This window comes from Pseudochaenichthys georgianus, chromosome 4 (assembly GCF_902827115.2).
Source record: "Pseudochaenichthys georgianus chromosome 4, fPseGeo1.2, whole genome shotgun sequence".
Lineage (NCBI taxonomy): Eukaryota > Metazoa > Chordata > Actinopteri > Perciformes > Channichthyidae > Pseudochaenichthys > Pseudochaenichthys georgianus.
Window position 1 is genome coordinate 2351726 of NC_047506.1, and position 18980 is coordinate 2370705.

The 18980-nt window shown below is 45.0% G+C and overlaps 2 protein-coding genes across 2 annotated transcripts in view; one reads left to right on the forward strand and one right to left on the reverse strand.

The window, feature by feature from the left end:
* Positions 1-7838, forward strand: part of fbn2b (fibrillin 2b) — a 123043-nt gene extending 115205 nt beyond the window's left edge. The window contains exons 63-65 of the mRNA XM_034080825.1: positions 469-703; positions 2836-3004; positions 3650-7838. Of these exons, the coding sequence (XP_033936716.1) occupies positions 469-703; positions 2836-3004; positions 3650-4027 (782 nt within the window). The 3' untranslated portion in view covers positions 4028-7838. The remainder of the gene's footprint in view (positions 1-468; positions 704-2835; positions 3005-3649) is intronic.
* A 4501-nt stretch (positions 7839-12339) lies between these two features.
* On the reverse strand, positions 12340-18260 carry LOC117445785 (uncharacterized). Its single transcript, XM_071202980.1, has 6 exons — positions 18165-18260; positions 17621-17947; positions 17257-17517; positions 17028-17111; positions 15770-15859; positions 12340-13704 (listed from the first exon to the last, which is right to left on the reverse strand). The coding sequence occupies exons 1-6, from the start codon at positions 18199-18201 to the stop codon at positions 13568-13570; spliced, it is 936 nt and encodes a 311-aa protein (XP_071059081.1). The 5' UTR covers positions 18202-18260; the 3' UTR covers positions 12340-13567.
* Positions 18261-18980: the final 720 nt, after the last annotated feature.

Below are 18980 nucleotides of genomic sequence, written 5' to 3' on the forward strand. Positions count from 1 at the left end.
GACTGCAGCAATATGTTAAGTTATAAAGTGTTCCATAATGTATGTACAAGTATGATGTGATTAAGGAAAATTCTTATCTTTGAGGAATAATGTAATAACCATTTCTCAAAATATATATCTTGATTGATCTGGTTTTATCTAACACTTAATTAGTTTAAAAATCGACATTTGAATCAATTCACAACTTGATTCTTGATACAAAGGATTTGCGATATATATTCGATCGACAGTTATCCCACAGAAAAAGTAAAGTTATCGGAAACATGTTGTGATACCAGTATTTCTATGATTCATTTTTTTAAGTGGCAAGTAATGATATTAAAAAGGCCTCTTGCATAAGCCTATCAATTTGATTTATGCCGTATGCAGAGTTAAATACTTGAGCTCACTTATCTTGAATGGAAGAATAACACCATATTTTTCTCGTACACATTCTCATCTCCTGTCTCTGCACTTTTCGCCCTTCAGATGAGAACGAGTGTCAGGGAGCGTCGGTGTGTGGCTCCGCCTCCTGCTACAACACACTGGGCAGCTTTAAGTGTGTGTGTCCCTCCGGCTTTGACTTCGAGCAGGGCGGCAGCGGCTGCCAGGACGTGAACGAGTGCAGCGGCGGCAGCTCCAACCCCTGCATCTACGGCTGCTCCAACACCGACGGAGGGTATCAGTGCGGCTGCCCCGGGGGCTTCTACAGGGCCGGACAGGGGTAAGGGGACACATATGATACGTAATAATAAGATAGGAGACGATGTGGTGCAATACGATATACCATGGTATCATAAGATACGATCTGAGATTATACGATACAAAACGATAACATGCTATAGCATACGTTACGATATGATACCATGCCATACGATACAAGGCGATGCGATACAATACGATACAATACGATACCAAACTATGCAATTCAATACAATAGTATACTGTATGGAACGATACAATAAGCGATGATACCAAACGATACGATACAATGAGATGCGATACAGTACGATACTATACGTCAGTGCTTCTCAAAGTGTGGTGACCACTGGTGGCCCGTGAGCGCCCCCTGGTGGTGCGTGAGTCTATTGGTATAATTTCACATTTGAAATAAATAAATTAATTTAAGTTGTCCGCACTCTCGCGGGAATATCTCCACAATGGCGGCGCAACACCCCATCACACATGTTGCCACTTGTTTGTACCATTTTCAGCCGATTTGTAATCTGTTCTAGAAAAACGATGTGTCTTTTTATATTTGTGGAGTTAGGTGGTCCACGAGTGTTTTTTTATTGGTTAAAGGTGGGGTAGGTACGTTTCAGAAACCGGCTCGAGTGCACTAAAATTTGAAAGTACACAGCCGAAAAGAATCCGCCCCTTCCTTCAGACTTCCTTAGAGCACCTCCTACAACCAGGTACCAGGTACCAGGTACCATACTGCTATACGTTTTGTAACGGGTGCAGGCTCTCGCACCCACCACTGCACTTTGTATCAGTCCTTAGGATGGTCCTCTCTGTACCAAAGAAGACAATCACACATGTTGATTTTTATCCTTAAGTCATTGCTAGGTAAGCTGCCCTTATATATCTCCAGACTTCTGTCATTTTATACTTGCTTTTTTAATACTAGACGAGCAGCAAATGGGATGCTTTTAAATGTCCCTTTGATGCAGTCAGAGCTCGGTAAAGCTGCATTCTCCCACTATGCTCCCTTTTTATGGAATACGCTGCAAGTAAAACTTTGTCTAGAGGCACTTCCTACTGTAAATGCTTTTAAAGGTATGCTACGATTAGCCCTTCATGAAACATGTAACTGTTTTACCTGATGCTATTGCTGATGTGATTATGCTTCTTGCCACTGCACAAATGGCCTTCTGTATTTATATTTGAATTGTATGTTTTTTTTGTTTAATGCCTTTGTTTTATGTTGAAACTTGTTGTGTGCCGTGTTGGTCAGGACTCCCTGGAAGAAGAGATCTTGTATCTCAATGGGACATTCCTGGATAAATAAAGGATAAATAAAACAACACACATGAACGCGCAATGCACGCCCAATGAGGGCACGAGATACATTTGTGCGTGCACGAGATGGAAGGCTGACAGACAGGGCGGATTGGTTGTACTTTTTACAGAGCTACGGCTTCCACAGATGACATTTTTTTATGGATTTGTTGTCAAAGCACTTCAGATATTCATTGCTATCGGGATGTTAAGAGCATTCCATGGAATATAACAAAAAGTGTATCTCGAGCCGCTTTCTGAAACTTACCTACCCCGCCTTTAAGCGGTCCTTGGTATGAAAACGTTTGAGAAACACTGCTATACGTTATGGTACAATGCAGTGCTGAGTTATTGCCAATTCATTTTCATTAAGTTTAAGATACGATATGAGACTATACGACACAAAGCGAGACCATACCTTACGAAACTATAGGATACGAGCGTTACCAAACCAAGATGAGGCGATGCTATACAAAGTGATACGATACAATAGTATACAATACAATACGAGGCGGTATGATACAAAACTATACGATACTATGCGATACTATGCAATACTACAGAAGGTGATAGTATGCGATATGATACAACAAAACGATACGATACAATACGAGGCAATGCTATACAAATTGATACAATACAAGGCGGTATTAAACAAAACTTTACGATACGATGCAATATGATATGATAGTATGCAATATGATACGATATGATACTACAATGAGATGTGATACAATAAGATGCAATGCAATACAGTACGTTGCAATAGGTTATGGTATGCTGAGAGTAGAAATGAATTAATTTAAAATGCATTTCCTTCCCTGTGACTAAACATCATCTCATTGCTTCTTCCAGTCACTGTATGAGCGGCTCAGGTTTCCCGGGACATGTCACGGAGGGCGATGACGAGGACAGTCTGTCTCCCGAGTCGTGCTACGAGTGTAAGATCAACGGAGCGGGAGCAGGAGGAGGAGCCAAGAACGGGCGCCACAGACGCCACACTGACGGAAACGAACTCAGCGAGGTACGTGTTGACAAACTGCCTTTGATTTTATTAAGAATTTAAATACACCATATTTTACACATGAACCCGCACGATATCCTGTCAAATGTAATACTGTATTACATACTGTTTAAAATAAATGGTTTTACATACAGTACAATCAACAAACAGACAAACAAAGAAACGTGCCGTATCATATGAATTAAACCCATTAGCATTTTTTTTTCTTTTGTGAAAAAATTAGTAAATTAAAAAGAAAATAATAATAAAAAATCAATGAAAAATCACAAAATGCAATTTAAATAAAAAATGAAATACTCACAACACTAAACAAAATGAAAACACCATTCTTTAATATAAAAAATAATCATATTAAGGGAGAGTAACTTGGTTGGTTACGTATTAGTAAGTAACATGTTGTATATTATACATTTGTACATGTCTTATTCACTCATTGTTAATATATTTATTTGTGGATGTCATTGTTTGTGTTTGTAAAAAATGAAAAACCCAAAGTATAATTAGAGAAATATAAAGGTACTTTTGTTTTGTAAGACACTGTGAATTGCCTTGTTGTTAAAAGTAACTCATAAATAAACATACATAAACGTAAAAAAAATATACATTAATATTAATAATGAATGTTCCTCTGTCCTCATCCTCCAGGAGCCAGAAGTGAGCATGGCCAGCATCGACACGCAGGGCCCGATCCCCATGAACCTCACTCTGTCCTCGCTGCTCAACAAGGAGCCTCTGCTGGAGCTCCTGCCGGCCCTGGAGCCTCTGGAGCACCACGTCCGCTACGTCATCACTCACGGGAACACCAACGAACACTTCCGCCTGCTGGAGCGACGCGACGGCAAGAGCGTGCTCCGGCTCGCCAAGAGGGCGCCCCCCGCGGGATCCTACCGGCTGGAGATCGCCAGCCTGAGGCTCTTCGGGCCCCGCAGACTCCACCAGCTGGAGGAGCAGCACGACACTGACTACCTACGAGGGGAGATAGGAGACGCCCTGCGCATCAAGCTCCTCATCCACCTGCACTGAGCCCAGAGTGCGCTCGCCATCCTGTCCTGGACTGATTCCTAAAAGCCTCTAACCTTCCCTTCCACCCCTTCTTCTCCGATAACTCCTCCCCCCTGCAGGAGCACCCCCACCTGCATCAAGGGCTACGAAAGACTGAGTCAATCAGCCCAACTCTACCACCACTTTGTTACTGTTTTTGTTATTATATGTTCATGTTTTATGACTACACTTCCTCATGCGCCCCTCCACTTGTAGTTGACCCAGCACTCCACTGAGAACCGGTGGAGGAGAAAGCAGAGAGGTGATCAGTGTTTGGACCGTAGCACCCTGATAGAGACAAAATAGCACTTTTGTACACAAGCAGTACAAGAACATAAGTGCAGAGAGCAGATGCCAACATTATAAGTATAAGGGATATGGTCCAAGGACTTTCTCACCTCTCTGTGATCTTAATAATTCACAACACTGGGGAACAATGTTCGTCACGTCCGCCCCTTTCAGTATTGTAGTGTGTCATTTAATGTATTTGTGCTGTTTGAAAAATGTTAACACGAAGGACTGCAACATTTACACAGCATTTCAGGTTCTTCAGTCCATCGCAGGTCTGTTTCATAGCCGTATGAAAACCCACTTTCAGACGAGCTGCTCTTGACGTAGCCCACTTTTGTCAAGCAGGGATTAGCGTGTTTGCGTGTGTGTGCGGTCGTGTTTGGTTACCTCAGTGCTTCTCAGCCAGTGCGGACACCGTGCTGCGATGCAGAGTTTGAAACAAGAGGGTGCTAGTGTCGCTCGGGATCCATCGTGAGCGGGGAATAAACACCAGTTAGTAGCTCACAGAGAAAGAGATAGATCATGTTTGTGTTTATCTCGTCGGGATTAAGGCTTCAGGAGCACTGATTTTGGACCTGAGAGACAGCTTTTTCTTTAAGGCCAGAGTCTTGTCCCCTTGTCGATAGCTTCTCCCGGTTCTGCATTTAAAAAAAACTCCGAAACATAAAAGCTACAGGAGAATAGAGTGGTGCAGGAATGAGCCCTTCAAACCAGGAAATTAGTCCGCATTTTACAACGTTTTTGATTTTGGTCAGATGCCTGAAATAAGAAATGTGGTTAACAAAATCTAAAGAGATTTTCACATTTTGTTGTACAACATAAGTAAATACCCAATTGGTGAATATCTGAAGCGTATGTAGCTTAAATGGGAACTAAACGTCAACACGCCGAACATTAGCCGCCGTTAGCTTAGCGGTGGTGACATTCTGTAGCTTGTTTTAGCCTAACATTAGCTTTTTACTTCTGGCTTTTGACCTTTTTAATTAAATACAATAGGTGTTTAAATATGGAGGGTGTCATCACGCCAAACATTAGCCGCAGTTAGCTTAGCGGTGGTGACGTTCTGTAGCTTGTGTTAGCCTAACATTAGCTTTTTACTTCTGGCTTTCGACCTTTTTAATTAAATACAATAGGTGTTTAAATATGGAGGGTGTCATCACGCCAAACATTAGCCGCAGTTAGCTTAGCGGTGGTGACGTTCTGTAGCTTGTGTTAGCCTAACATTAGCTTTTTACTTCTGGCTTTCGACCTTTTTAATTAAATACAATAGGTGTTTAAATATGGAGGGTGTCATCACGCCAAACATTAGCCGCCGTTAGCTTAGCGGTGGTGACGTTCTGTAGCTTGTTTTAGCCTAACATTAGCTTTTTACTTCTGGCTTTCGACCTTTTTAATTAAATACAATAGGTGTTTAAATATGGAGGGTGTCATCACGCCAAACATTAGCCGCAGTTAGCTTAGCGGTGGTGACGTTCTGTAGCTTGTGTTAGCCTAACATTAGCTTTTTACTTCTGGCTTTCGACCATTTTAATTAAATACAATAGGTGTTTAAATATGGAGGGTGTCATCACGCCAAACATTAGCTGCCGTTAGCTTAGCGGTGGTGACGTTCTGTAGCTTGTGTTAGCCTAACATTAGCTTTTTACTTCTGGCTTTTGACCTTTTTAATTAAATACAATAGGTGTTTAAATATGGAGGGTGTCATCACGCCAAACATTAGCCGCAGTTAGCTTAGCGGTGGTGACGTTCTGTAGCTTGTGTTAGCCTAACATTAGCTTTTTACTTCTGGCTTTTGACCATTTTAATTAAATACAATAGGTGTTTAAATATGGAGGGTGTCATCACGCCAAACATTAGCTGCCGTTAGCTTAGCGGTGGTGACGTTCTGTAGCTTGTGTTAGCCTAACATTAGCTTTTTACTTCTGGCTTTTGACCTTTTTAATTAAATACAATAGGCGTTTAAATATGGAGGGTGTCATCACGCCAAACATTAGCCGCCGTTAGCTTAGCGGTGGTGACGTTCTGTAGCTTGTTTTAGCCTAACATTAGCTTTTTACTTCTGGCTTTTGACCTTTTTAATTAAATACAATAGGCGTTTAAATATGGAGGGTGTCATCACGCCAAACATTAGCCGCCGTTAGCTTAGCGGTGGTTACGGGAAGTGATGTTACCCTGCTGTAGCTTGTTTTAGCCTAACATTAGCTTAGTACCTTTGAAATTAATAAAACACGTGTTATGGAGAGTACGAAACGTGTCGTGTCCACTGTTCTTATTTGCTGGGATATTCCAAAATTGTTAGCCGACAAGATAAGTCTTAACTGCACCACTCTATAGAGCAGAACTCGATTATAAGTGGACTTATTTTACTTTACGGTGAGCTTTCTTAACCTTGTTTACAACACAGCTGACTGCAGCCTCAAAGACCCATGACATGTTAACCTAAGCTGTAACTAAAGGTAGTGTTGTACAGCGTAAGGGCACGCACACAGGTAGACACCAAACCTCATAAAGAAACCAAATATCAAGCAGGTCATCTTTCATTTCTCACGATTTGTTTTTCTCTCGAGGAGGAAAAGGGTGCTAGATAATACCATCTCGTACTCTGTACAAAGTGCAGTCTTGAATCTGGATTGCAAAAATGACTTATTCTTTTTTTAGGATTTATTGTTGTGTACGTCTGTCTTTTGTCTCAATGCTGAAAAAACAATATTATCAAACTTGCTTCTTGAAAATTAAATTGTATATTTTTAAGTAAAATGTAGATGTTTTTGTTTTCCAATGTCAAGGCTGCCAAACCGAATACTCACAGTAAGATGAAGGCCTTTTAAGTGTTGTCTTTTTTTGTTGAGAAAAAACCTGTCTGTATTGTTTGAAACCACTGTCAATCAGCCACCACCAAGGTTACATGTAAAACGGACTTAATAACGATAAACATTCCCATCATTTATTATCTCATACAAGCTTACACTGTCTGTACAATGCCATAATATCTCCATTTAGGATCTATGGTGCTAAATCTCTACAGTCAATGTTGCTGCACTGCCCACAGCCTTTAATGTTTGTAATACATAACCATGTTTCTAACCTGGGAACCCTTTGTATACTTTGAATCGTTAATGTCAGTTTGTAATTCTTCCTTTATTTGCCACTATGTTTAAAAAAGGCATTGTGTTGCGTGTGCTTCTCAGCTTCAGTGTGCCTTGAAACAATACTGTCATCTCCATCTGTTTGCATTTAAAAATCTGTGTTTTATAGAAAATTAAGAAGACTGCTCGAATGTTCACCGAAAAGCTGAAATGACAATCATGCAGTCGCTTCACGCCCACTGTACCAACTGACAATCAATGAATCAATCACGGAACATTTTTTAATATCCTGAATGTGCATAAACCAAAGATGTATAACACCAAATGGCAGTCTGTAAAATTAGAGTGATTCACATATTGTAAACTTTTGTCCAGTGACATTAACGGCAATAAAGTATTGTGGGTTATATTTTTAAGTGTTGTGTCCAGAGTTATTCTTCTTTCTTTTCCTAAGATGTTTCCATCCATCGGCAATCTGCTGACCCGGAGTCAGGTTGCGGGGGAAAGCAGACCCAGCAAAGGTCCCAAACTTCCTTTTCCCTGGCATCACCCACCAGCTCTGACCGGGCGATTCAAATAATAGAGAGATATTTGGTGCATTCCAGTTGTACAGGGAAGCGGGAATATCTGAGTTCCTAGTGGGAAATTTCAACTGGAACGCCCCCTGAGGTCGGACTTCCTATTTGGAAACTGAGATTCGATGCCATACCCGAGATCATCATTCAAAATGGTTTCAAAGGGCCACTTTTAGTGGGTTCAGGTAGAACTGTCCTTCTCATTCTCTGAAGTGTATGGGGTAAGAAGTTATATTAGGAAAGTGGACAACGGTAAAACTCCCCTCTCATCGGTTAGAAATGACTAACGAGGTCAAGTTTTGGTCAAGGTATAGAGTGGTCATAGTGATAACAACAATATAGTGGTAATATCAACATGGACACCTGGAAGGAGACGTATGCAAAGAAGGGTTACAGGGAAATAATCGGAGGTGGATGATCTGGGGTTACGAAATGTAACCCAGCTTCTATGAGTATAGGCGCAGCCCTCTAAGGCCATCGCTATTGGGTAATCCCCTCTGCACGTGGGCCCCACCTCCAGGCTCACTTCCGTATAAATAGGAAGTATGACCTACAATCCGCTCCCACAGCTTTTCTTCAGCTATTCACGGCGCCAGTGGGGCCCGAACCTTAGAGGGCTGCGCCTATACTCATAGAAGCTGGGTTACATTACGTAACCCCAGTGCTATATCGTATGAGGCTTCGCCCTCTAAGGCTATCGCTATTGGGTTAAGGGCGAAGCAGGATGTAGTCCACGCCCCACTGGTTCCGTCCGTTACCAGATGCACAAAACACACCTACTCAGTTAATAACCCATTCCCGGGGAATATAGCATTTAAAAAAATGAATATTTCTCCATCAGGAACGAAGATAGGCTTAATCGGGCTACCTGTCGTTTATAAAAGAAGAGATCGAGTCTCACTTGTTAAAAACGATCAAGAGAGGGGAACAAACGGCCGCTCTCTCAGTGCCGACAGGCAGGAGAGAGGGCCTGCAATTGAAAACCCTCGACATTACTCATTCTGGCAGGCTATTCAGTACTGAGTGTGTCAGAGAGGAGTGGGAGACATCCCTCAAATAAAAACGAATAAAAGAACAGGGTGAAGACCAAGATGCAGCATTGCAAATGTCTTCCACTGTCATTCCTCCGTGCAACGCCACAGAAGTTGATATTCTCCTGGTGCTGTGCGCTTTGATGTTTTCCCGGGGATCCACCCCGAGGAGACATACGCCTGTGACACCGCCTCACCCAGCCAGTGTGACAGGCGCTGTGCAGACAGAGGCCGTCCTAATGAGCGCTCTCTGTAATGCACAAACAGACACTGGGATTTGCGTAAAGCAGCCGTGCGCGCAACATAGCATGCCAGCGCACGCGGGACAGAGGAGATGAGATGTGGCTTCCTCCTCTGATGTGTGAGGCGGAGGAAAGAAACCCTCCAAGGTTATCACTCTCGATCTAAACGAGCTTGTGATCACCTTTGGCATAAACGCCGGGTTCGGGCGCAACACCGCTGAGCTGCCATCTCCTTGGATCTGGAGACATGACGGAGCCACAGAGAGAGCAGACACATCACTCACCCTTTAGCTGCTGTCAGAGCCAGGAGCAGCGCTACCTTGGCTGACAGAAACTTCAGGGGAACTTGATCCAGCGGTTCAAAAGGAGCTTTACTCAGTGCGCACAGCACTCCAGCCAAATCCCACTGAGGCGCTAAAGCGCGTGATACCGGTCTGAGTCTCTGTACTCCTCGTAGGAATCGTTTTGTCAGAGGGTGACTAAACACCGTGCTGACCCCAAACCCTACATGGCATGACGAGATGGCAGCCGCATATGTTTTCGTCGTGCTATAGGCCAAATTCCTGTCCAGCAACAGCTGGAGGAATGACAGCACGTGAGGCAGGGGACACGCAACGGGGTCCACGCCTTTCCCTACACACCAACGCTGGGACGCCGTCCATTTGGCTGTGTAAGACGCCCTGGTGGACGTCGCTCTAGATCCCTGAATAGTGCTCACAACATCTTGAGAGAGGCCGAGCCCCTCTAAGTGTTCCCGTTCAGGGGTCATGCCCACAAACGTTGGCCTAATACTGGGTGACCGCTGATTGCTCCCTCCACCTGGGAGAGAGCATCCCCCCGCCACGGAATTTCCCCACGGTCTCCCTGACAGCATCCGCTGCATGCAGGGAAACCAGGACGCTCCCGTGCGCTCCGGGGCTATTAAGACCGCTATCAGTCGCTCCTCCTGCACTCGGTCCAGGAACCGAGGGATCAGAGGGACTGGTGGGAAAGCGTATAGTAACACCCTGGGCCAAGGTCTGTGTGCGAACGCGTCCACCCCTAGAGGGGGGTGATCCTGCCTTCTCAGGGAGAACCAGAGAACCTGCAGATCCTGTCTCTGCGGCGGAGGAGCGGAGACCTGGGACGGAGCCCCTGCAGCTGCCGAAGGGCGATTCTGACGCCGTTGCTGTTCTCGCCGCTGTCCGCGCTGCCCCCGTTGAGACTGTTGCGGGGGCTGCGGGTGCTGTCGTTGCTGCCGCTGCTGTCGCTGAGGCCGTTTGTCCCTAAGCCAGCTAGCGTGACGCCTTATGTCATCTGCCTGCTCTGCCGCAGATTTCATAGTCTCCACCATGGTGTGGAACTGTGGTCCAAATAGTCCGTCCGGACTGATTGGAGCCTCCAGCAGATCCTTTCCTGCACCCTCCGGTATATTCCCCTGCTGTAGCCAGAGATACCGGTGGACCTGTGTCGCCCATGCCGCAATCCGCGCCTGCGAGACTGCGACTGCTGCGCACAGTGTAAGTGCAGTACTGGCCGCCTTCCCTATCTCCTCAGCCTCCACTGAGGACACTTTTTGACCGCTCGGACATTTCCACCATGGAGTTTGACAGCAACGCTATATTGTTCGCTGCCGCTGCCGCCTGAAACGCACACTGGTGCATTCTGTCCGTCTGTCGGGCGACAAACCGATCTTTGGTGGCAGCCAGCATGGGTTGCCATCCGGTAACTGTGCTGGCCTGCCTAGCCCCAAAGAACGCTGTGAGGTTCGGCTCTAGAGGAGGCACGGTCGGGAAACCTACATCCGTGAATCCCACCACTCTCGTGAGGGGCACGTATGTCCCTATCGGAGCCCTCATTGCTCCAGGGTCCTCCGCCGCCCCCTCCTGGTACTTCCTTATGGCCGGGAAGCGTGGCCAGACCGGGTCACTCCTTACCCTGTGTACCCGGGAGAACACCCCGGACATGTCATCCGGAGGCGAGCTCTCCTGAGCTAGGGGAACGGGGAGATTTCTCCAGGCGGCCGCCTTGGATATAATCTCTGGAAGTTCCAGGAGAATCCCGCCAATCGACGGCAACGCCGTGGTGGCGGAGACAGGGATCACGGGATCATACACCGGACCTACACCGGGTCCCCTACCTGTTTCCTCCGTCCGGAGGGGAGAGATAATGGGGGACTCCTCACCCGGTGATCCCTGAATGGAGGGGACGTAGTCGTCCGACTCGTGCCCGCCATTCGGATCCAGGAAATCAAGGGCTTTGTCCCCGGAGTACTCCTCCTGGATGGGCCAATCGTCCTCGGCAGCTGCAGCAGCGAGAGCGTCCGCTCTCTGCTGTCTGAGGGCCAGCGGCAGACGGGCACAATGCGAGCATGATACCCCGGGAGTGAGAGCAGCGTTCGCATGCTCTATTCCCAGGCAGGACTCACACTGTGAGTGCCTGTCAAAGCTCATGATGTATACCGACCCGCATGTGAGGCAATCCCTAACGCAACCTTGATTTTCCTGCCCAGTCTCCATCTTACCCGAAAAACAAAGCTTTTTAGGAGGAATGTTTGTTTTTCAGTAAGTAGCTCTTAAAAGAACTGGTTTTGCCTGTCAATGCTTCTGCAACGGAGTGCTGAAGAAAAGTAGGAGTGGATTGTAGGGCCTACTTCCTATTTACACGGAAGTGAGCCTGGAGGTGGGGCCCACGTCATAGGTGGGCGTGGAATAAGTCTGTCAGTGCTGCACACATGCAGAGGGGATTACCCAATAGCGATAGCCTTAGAGGGCGAAGCCTTATACGATATAGAACATTCTTTACCTAGGTCGACCATTGAGAAACAAGGATACTTCTGCTATTTAAAGGCTAATAGAGCACCACAGTGACGCGTCCTAAAACCCGGAAGTAAGCTGCGCATGGGTTCCTTCCGGTTCCTTCGACAAAAAAGCAATGTAATTTCTCCATAGGATTTTGGAAAATAGCTAAGGTCTGTGGTTGACGGATCACGTTTTGTTCAGTCGGTTAATATCTGTGGAGGAAACTTCTGTGTAGCAATGCAGTGGGAGTCACCGACTCATGATGAAGGAGACACGGGACGAGCAGGAGTTCTGATGTCAAACACTGAGATTTAATACAAGTATCGACAAATTCACATCACAAGTCACACAGTCAAAGGTTCTGACTGCACGGGTGGGTTGCCATGTCAAATCTGATCCGCCTCGCATCTTGGTAGACCCTTTAACTAGTTTACAGAGTCAAATCCACATATTGGGGATGGGCGTAGACACCTGGAGACACAGGAGATGTCTCTCACATCTGTGGTGCTTAGAAGCCAGCATTCTCACTGTCGTAAAACCCCCCCTGTGCCCGCTAGGTCAGGCCATAAAACCTGGTAGTATCAACATACGACTGCATTATCACATTCCTTACGGGAGATTAGAAGCAGGGTTGGTCGTAAATGTCAACACACAGAATAGGTTAAATATCTAGGAGTAAAGACAGAAATATTCTTTGACAATATCCACATGTCTACCCTACTTTTATAATTTTCTAATTGTACATCAATAGATTTATGATTCCAAAATTATAAAAGTAGTATAAAATGTGGATATTATCCAACTGAACAAAACGTGATCCGTCTCTTAAATGTGTCTCAACCACAGAATCAGTATTAAAATCAGCTCTGAGACCTTCAGCATGAAGACAATATAGGAAAGGAAACTAGCGTTAAAAGCTATTTACAGTGACATCCAGTGGTTTATTAGATCAAAACTAAAATGAAATAATATGTAATTCAGAATGATTGTAAAATCTTCCACTCATGATGTGAAACATGAGGACAGATAGACGTTGTTGATCAGTGGAGTCTGATGGAGGCAGAAGTGTTGCTCAAACTCCATCAAGAGGTCTGATGTTTTCTCAGTGCACTGTACCATCATCTCTACATCATAACGCACCTGTGGAAAATAATAATAATAATAGATTCAATTTGTTAGCGCTTTTACAGGTGCTCAAAGACGCTTTACAGATATAGTGAAGAGAAAAGAAAAGGAAGGAACAACAAATAAATATATAGTTAAAGTTAAAGTCAAATAATACAGTTCTTTGAAGGTGGTGAGGTCGGTGCAGTCTCTGATGGGTTGGGGGAGTGAGTTCCAGAGGGAGGGGGCAGCGACGGAGAAGGCTCTGTCCCCCCAGGTCCGGTGATTGATGCGGGTGGGGATGGAGAGGAGGTTGGCTTCTGATGAGCGGAGGCAGCGGGAAGGGGCGTGGTGGTGCAGCAGGTCTGTGAGGTAGGGGGAAGGGGCCTGATTGTTGAGGGCTTTGTGAGTAATCAGGAGGACTTTGAAGTTGATTCTTTGACGGACGGGGAGCCAGTGAAGGTTCTGGAGGACGGGAGTGATGTGGTCTCGGGAGCGGGTGAGGAGGCGGGCAGCAGAGTTCTGGATATGTTGGAGTTTATTGCGGAGGCTGGACGGTATGCCGTAGTAGAGGTAAAAAACAAAAAAAACAAAGTAAAATACCGTTCGCAGTTGAGTCAGCAGACCCTGAACGCACCATCAGTTACCGTCTGATCTGATTTAATCTACTGACTTCTGGACAGTTTGCTTAGAAACTAGATTGTGTCCTGCACATTATTCACAGTAACATACACATTGTTTTCTGATACAACAAAACTATTAGCATTGCTAAAAGCCACGAGTGTTAAGGTGGGGAAATCCTCTATGTGATGTAATTCAGGGGAATAACCTTTAATCTGAATTCATCATGTTCAGTTGTTACTGGTTCAAAGAGGTGTTGATTCAGATCTATGGTCTCTTTGCAGGCTGTAGTTTGTGTCTGTGTTTATCAGTTTATAATGAAGAGAGAGTAAAAACAGTTCAGTATTTTGTTGTAAAAACTCACATTGATTTAATCCATCTGTGTTTGCTTCCATTCACCCCTTCTCTCTGTAATCCATTCATCCCTTCAACCCTTCGACTCTTCATCCCTCCCTATATCCATATGTCCCTAAATCCCTTCAAACCTTTCATCCCTAATTCCCTTTGTCCCTTCATCCTTTTATCCCTCATTAGGCGCATTCACACCGCAGTTTTCCCCGTACTTTTCCCATTTAGTTTCATTAGTACCCCTTATGTTGCGTTCACACCAAAAAGAGAACTTAGTGCCAGGAACTTTTACCCCCATTTTTAGTGCCTGCTGAGAGGTGGTACCAAAAAAGTACCAATCTCTGATTGGCGGGGCGAATTGCAAACCACGACCCGTAAAACTCTGAAAAGTTTTGTGAAGCCGCCATTGTATTTGTGGCATTAGCATTATTAGCATTAGCCCCGCGCACCAACGGAGAGAGAATAACTTATGGCAACACAAAGAAAACATGGGAGCGGTGGAGATGAGAAGGTGTCGGCGTTCTGGCGATTTACTCGGAAGGCCCTGTTTGCGGCCTGCCAGTAAACCGAAAGCAGAAGAAGAAGAAGTGATGTCAGCGGCTCAATTGCATAATCTTTCCCCAGGGACTTATTCCGGTGTGAACGCGATTGGTACTTAGTGCCCTGGGGTACTAAGTGCCGGGGCACTAATACCTCATTCACACCAACGCAACTCTGGTTCAAGCTCCGTGCTAGAGCTTTTCAGGTTAAAAACCGGTTCTTCGGTTTAGCTCCGGCTCTTTTCACACCGCCCAGAATCCGACTGGTGCTGCGTCATTGCGTCATCGTTTGCGTCATGACGTAACCGTTTGCGTGCCTGCTTCATAAAGCCAAACCGTGCGGAAACCCCTCACAGCGACAACAATGGCCGATTGTGCTCCAGCTTCCTCTGTACCTCTTCGGAAGACCAGATTCCCAGCAGGTAGCTGGTCTCTTCTGTGGACCACTGCTGCTTGCTAAGTTTCTCCATCGTTGTGTACAAACTGGATAAAACGCCGGCTTTTTGTTGTTGTTCAGGAGTTGATCCCGCCCCTGCCCCCGCCTCGACGTAAGCGTGACGTATGCGGTGCTTTTGCTCCAGCCGGACAATTTTTTGGTGCTTGAAACAAACCGGATTCCGGAGCTAAGAGGCGGCTCCGCTGCGGTGTGAACAGGAAAACCCGGTGCTTTTCAAGCTCCAGCTCCGAACCGGCCCTGAAACACCGTTGGTGTGAATGAGGTATAAGTGCCGGGGCACTAAGTACGGCAAAGTACTTGGTGTGAAAGCAGCTAATATACCTACATCCCTTCAACCACCCCTCAATTCTTTGAAAACCCTCCCTATATCCATCCCTCCTTACATCCCTTCATCTCTTAATCCCTCTCTCTGTACATCCCTTCATCCTCTCTCCCCTCATCTCTTTCTATTTAATCTGGTTTAGATTTGTACGACACTGTTTGATCTGATTCAACGTTTGTCTTCTTATCCATAAAACGTACAATGTTTTCATCCGTCTGAGGTCTCTGTCCTGAAGAGGCCAAAGAGCATCAATGTAATCTTTCATAGTTAAAATCCAAGTTTCTCAAAAGCTTGTTGTTTGTAAAGTATAATGTGTGAATGTCCTCACCTTGAGTCCTCGTCCGTCCGATGACAGGCGTATTGATTATTATGAGTGCTGCAACACCCACTATCACAACGATGATCCACCACCACCAACCTGGAAAAGGAATTACAATCATAACATTTAGATGTGATGTTATTTCTTGTGAAAATGTATTTCCTCATTTAAAAAAAGCAGCTTTAAGGCACGGACACACCAGGCCGATTATCGGCGTCGGTGAGCGTCAGGCCGACGATGAGCATCGACACGCCCTACTCAGATTGGTGTGTCCCGCACCGTCGGGACTTTTCAGCCGGGCCGATGCCTTTTCGGCCGAAAATCAACATGTTGAATCGGCGGGTTTTCGGCCAAAGGCTGTCGGCAAAATAAATCACTCTGATTGGCTGTTCAGCTAGCGAATCAGTGCATGAGAAGTGAAACGGAAGTGAGGGACCCAAACAAACTATTTCATTTAACTCCAGCTCTCGACTCAGCTTCGGGAAAGCCCCGTGAGCTTCTCGCTGTAGAGTGAAAATGGAACGCACACGCTATTTGTTGTTTGTTTATATCACGCAGTCTGTTCTTCTTCTTCTCTCAGTTATCTCTCATTGTCTTCCGGTTGTTGCCTCTTTTGAATGACGAATACACACTACCGCCGCCTGCTGGTAAGGAGAGTTATTGCCACTCACGCATGCGCAGTGCGTACGTGCAACTTGGCCGTCGGCAGTGCGCATGTGCGAGATGGTCAACTCCGTACGGCAACCCAAGTAGGACACTTGACACAGTGGCACAAAAAGAAAATGAGAGAGAGAGAGAGAGAGAGAGAGAGAGAGAGAGAGAGAGAGAGAGATGAGTTATTGTTATTACAACGTGACTTCACTATTATTTAACAACTCTTTTTATTGGGTTCTTTTATTTAGGGTTAAGTACATTGTCAGAATAAGTGAGAAATGGATTTAACTTCTGTTAGATAGCTGAATAACTATTTACTGTGAATGTATGGCAGATAGTTGTCCAATATGGCGGACCATCTCGCACATGCGCCCTGCAGATAGGGCAGGGCGGCAGATCGGGTAGTGACAGAGGCGACACAACAGTCGGGGTCCGTCTGTGTCAGTTCTTTGACTGGTGTGACCGGGCCTTAAGACAAACCAATTTAAAGTCCTTGATTTAAGATTTGTAATCAATCAATATTCATATATAAATATATAAATCAATAATCATTTCCTTTAATTTAAGACTAGAGTTAATTAAACTAATTTCCATTTAAAAAACAAAGAATAACCTGTTGCATATTCAGTGACTACAGAAGCTGTCGTAGTGAAGCCTGATCTGGTGTAGCTCTCTGTTGTCGCTGCTGTGTCCTCGCCTGAACAGATGAAAAGAGATCAACAAATGTTTCACTTGCAAACTGTCTTATGGGTAATTTATATTGTGATGTTATACTTAAACTCCAAATCTGTCAAATAAGTACAAATATATGAGTAAATTATGTTTAAACTGCTGGTTCTCACCTGAGGACTGAAGGCTGAAGGCCTGCACGTTGGAACCATCCTTTACTGAGCAAGTAAAGAACTTAGACCTTGGTGCGTAACTAAAATGAGAAGTCGGAAATGTCACGGAAGCAGAGCAGCGGGACTGGGATGTCCTTATATCGTTGTGATCTTTATCCACATCTCGACCCTGAAACAGCCACTTCACTGTGTGTCCACAGTCTCCATATGTCTTCACAGAGCAGCGTAACGTCACCTCGTCATTGTCCTGATGTCCAGTCACTGAAGACGGAGATATTGTGAGAGAAAGACAACAAGAGTAGCATTAACTTTAGTATTTTGCTCAACAGAGAAAGTTTGGAAACATCATGATGTAAATACTCACTGGTAACAACAGACAGGTACACTTGAATGTCTGGACCTTCTTGTTCTTCTCCTGAGCTGAACTGTCTGCAGGTGTAAAGACCAGCATCCTCCTCTGTGACCTTCTTCACAAGCAGAGAACATTTCTCTGTGACTCTCAGTCTGTCTGATTTAGCATGGTTACCAATCTGCCCACGTCTAACCAGCGCTACTGAGTTTCCTGCATCACTGAAGAGCCAGGTCGTACTCTCACATCCACGCTGATCATGAGTCACATAGTTACACGGCAAAGTGGCTTCATCTCCAACTCTGACAGAGAGGACGAGGACACGCTGTCCAATTGCAGTCCCTGAATAAACAAGAGAGAAATATAAAGAATACAGAGAAATACAAATGTTAATTTAAGATACAACAAAAGTTTCCCTGTGTTTTAAAGTTCCCCTCGTTGGAAGACAAACAGACCTCTGTCTTGGTTCAAATTAGATTAGGTAATAAAGTAACATTAATGATGAATACATTACCTTTTTAAATGTTTCTAAATATATATATGTTGTAGGAATCCTTACCTGTAAACTGAAGCAGCAGAATAAGAAGTGAGGACATTTTAATCCGTTTTAACTCGTCTCTTGTATTCGTGTAAGTCTCGAGACTGGTCACTGTGTGGACACCATGTGTCACTTCCTCAAAGTTGCTGCCTCTTATTTTTTCTTATACATTTCTCGGTCATCCGCCTCCCCGCAGTGACTCAGTCAAGATGAGCGCATGCCACTTCCTGTGGGTTTACTGTAATAACATTCATATAAAAAAACATAAGCAGCAGACGAATGATACCAAATACATTTTGTGAAGTCAGCACGTTAAAAGTTACTTGTAGGGAAATGAGTAATTGCTGTTCTATGGAAAAAATAACGTCCATCCATACATCCATCTTCTCCCGCTTATCCGTGGTCGGGTCGCGGGGGTCGCGGGTCGCGGGTAGCAGTTCCAGCAGAGAGCCCCAAACTTTCTTTTCCCTGGCGACATCAACCAGCTCTGACTGGGGGGTCCCAAGGCGCTCCCAGGCCAGCGAAGAGATATAATCCCTCCGCCTGGTCCTAGGTCTACCCCTTGGTCTCTTCCCAGCTGGACGTGCCTAAAAAATAACGTATATTCTGAAAAGGAAAAATGAAACCTATGATAGGGTTTGGGGCCCGTCCGTTTACTCAACTGTTAGGTGATGTTAATGTGTCAAACATGCCAAGAAGTAACAATGGGAATCCATGAGAGCGATCTGGTTGAATGGAAATGTAAAGTACTTCTTAAACTGCTGTGACTATGTACACTTTTTAGGATAATGTTGCTACTGCCCAATTTTATTTTATTTTTAAATTTCATTTCATTAA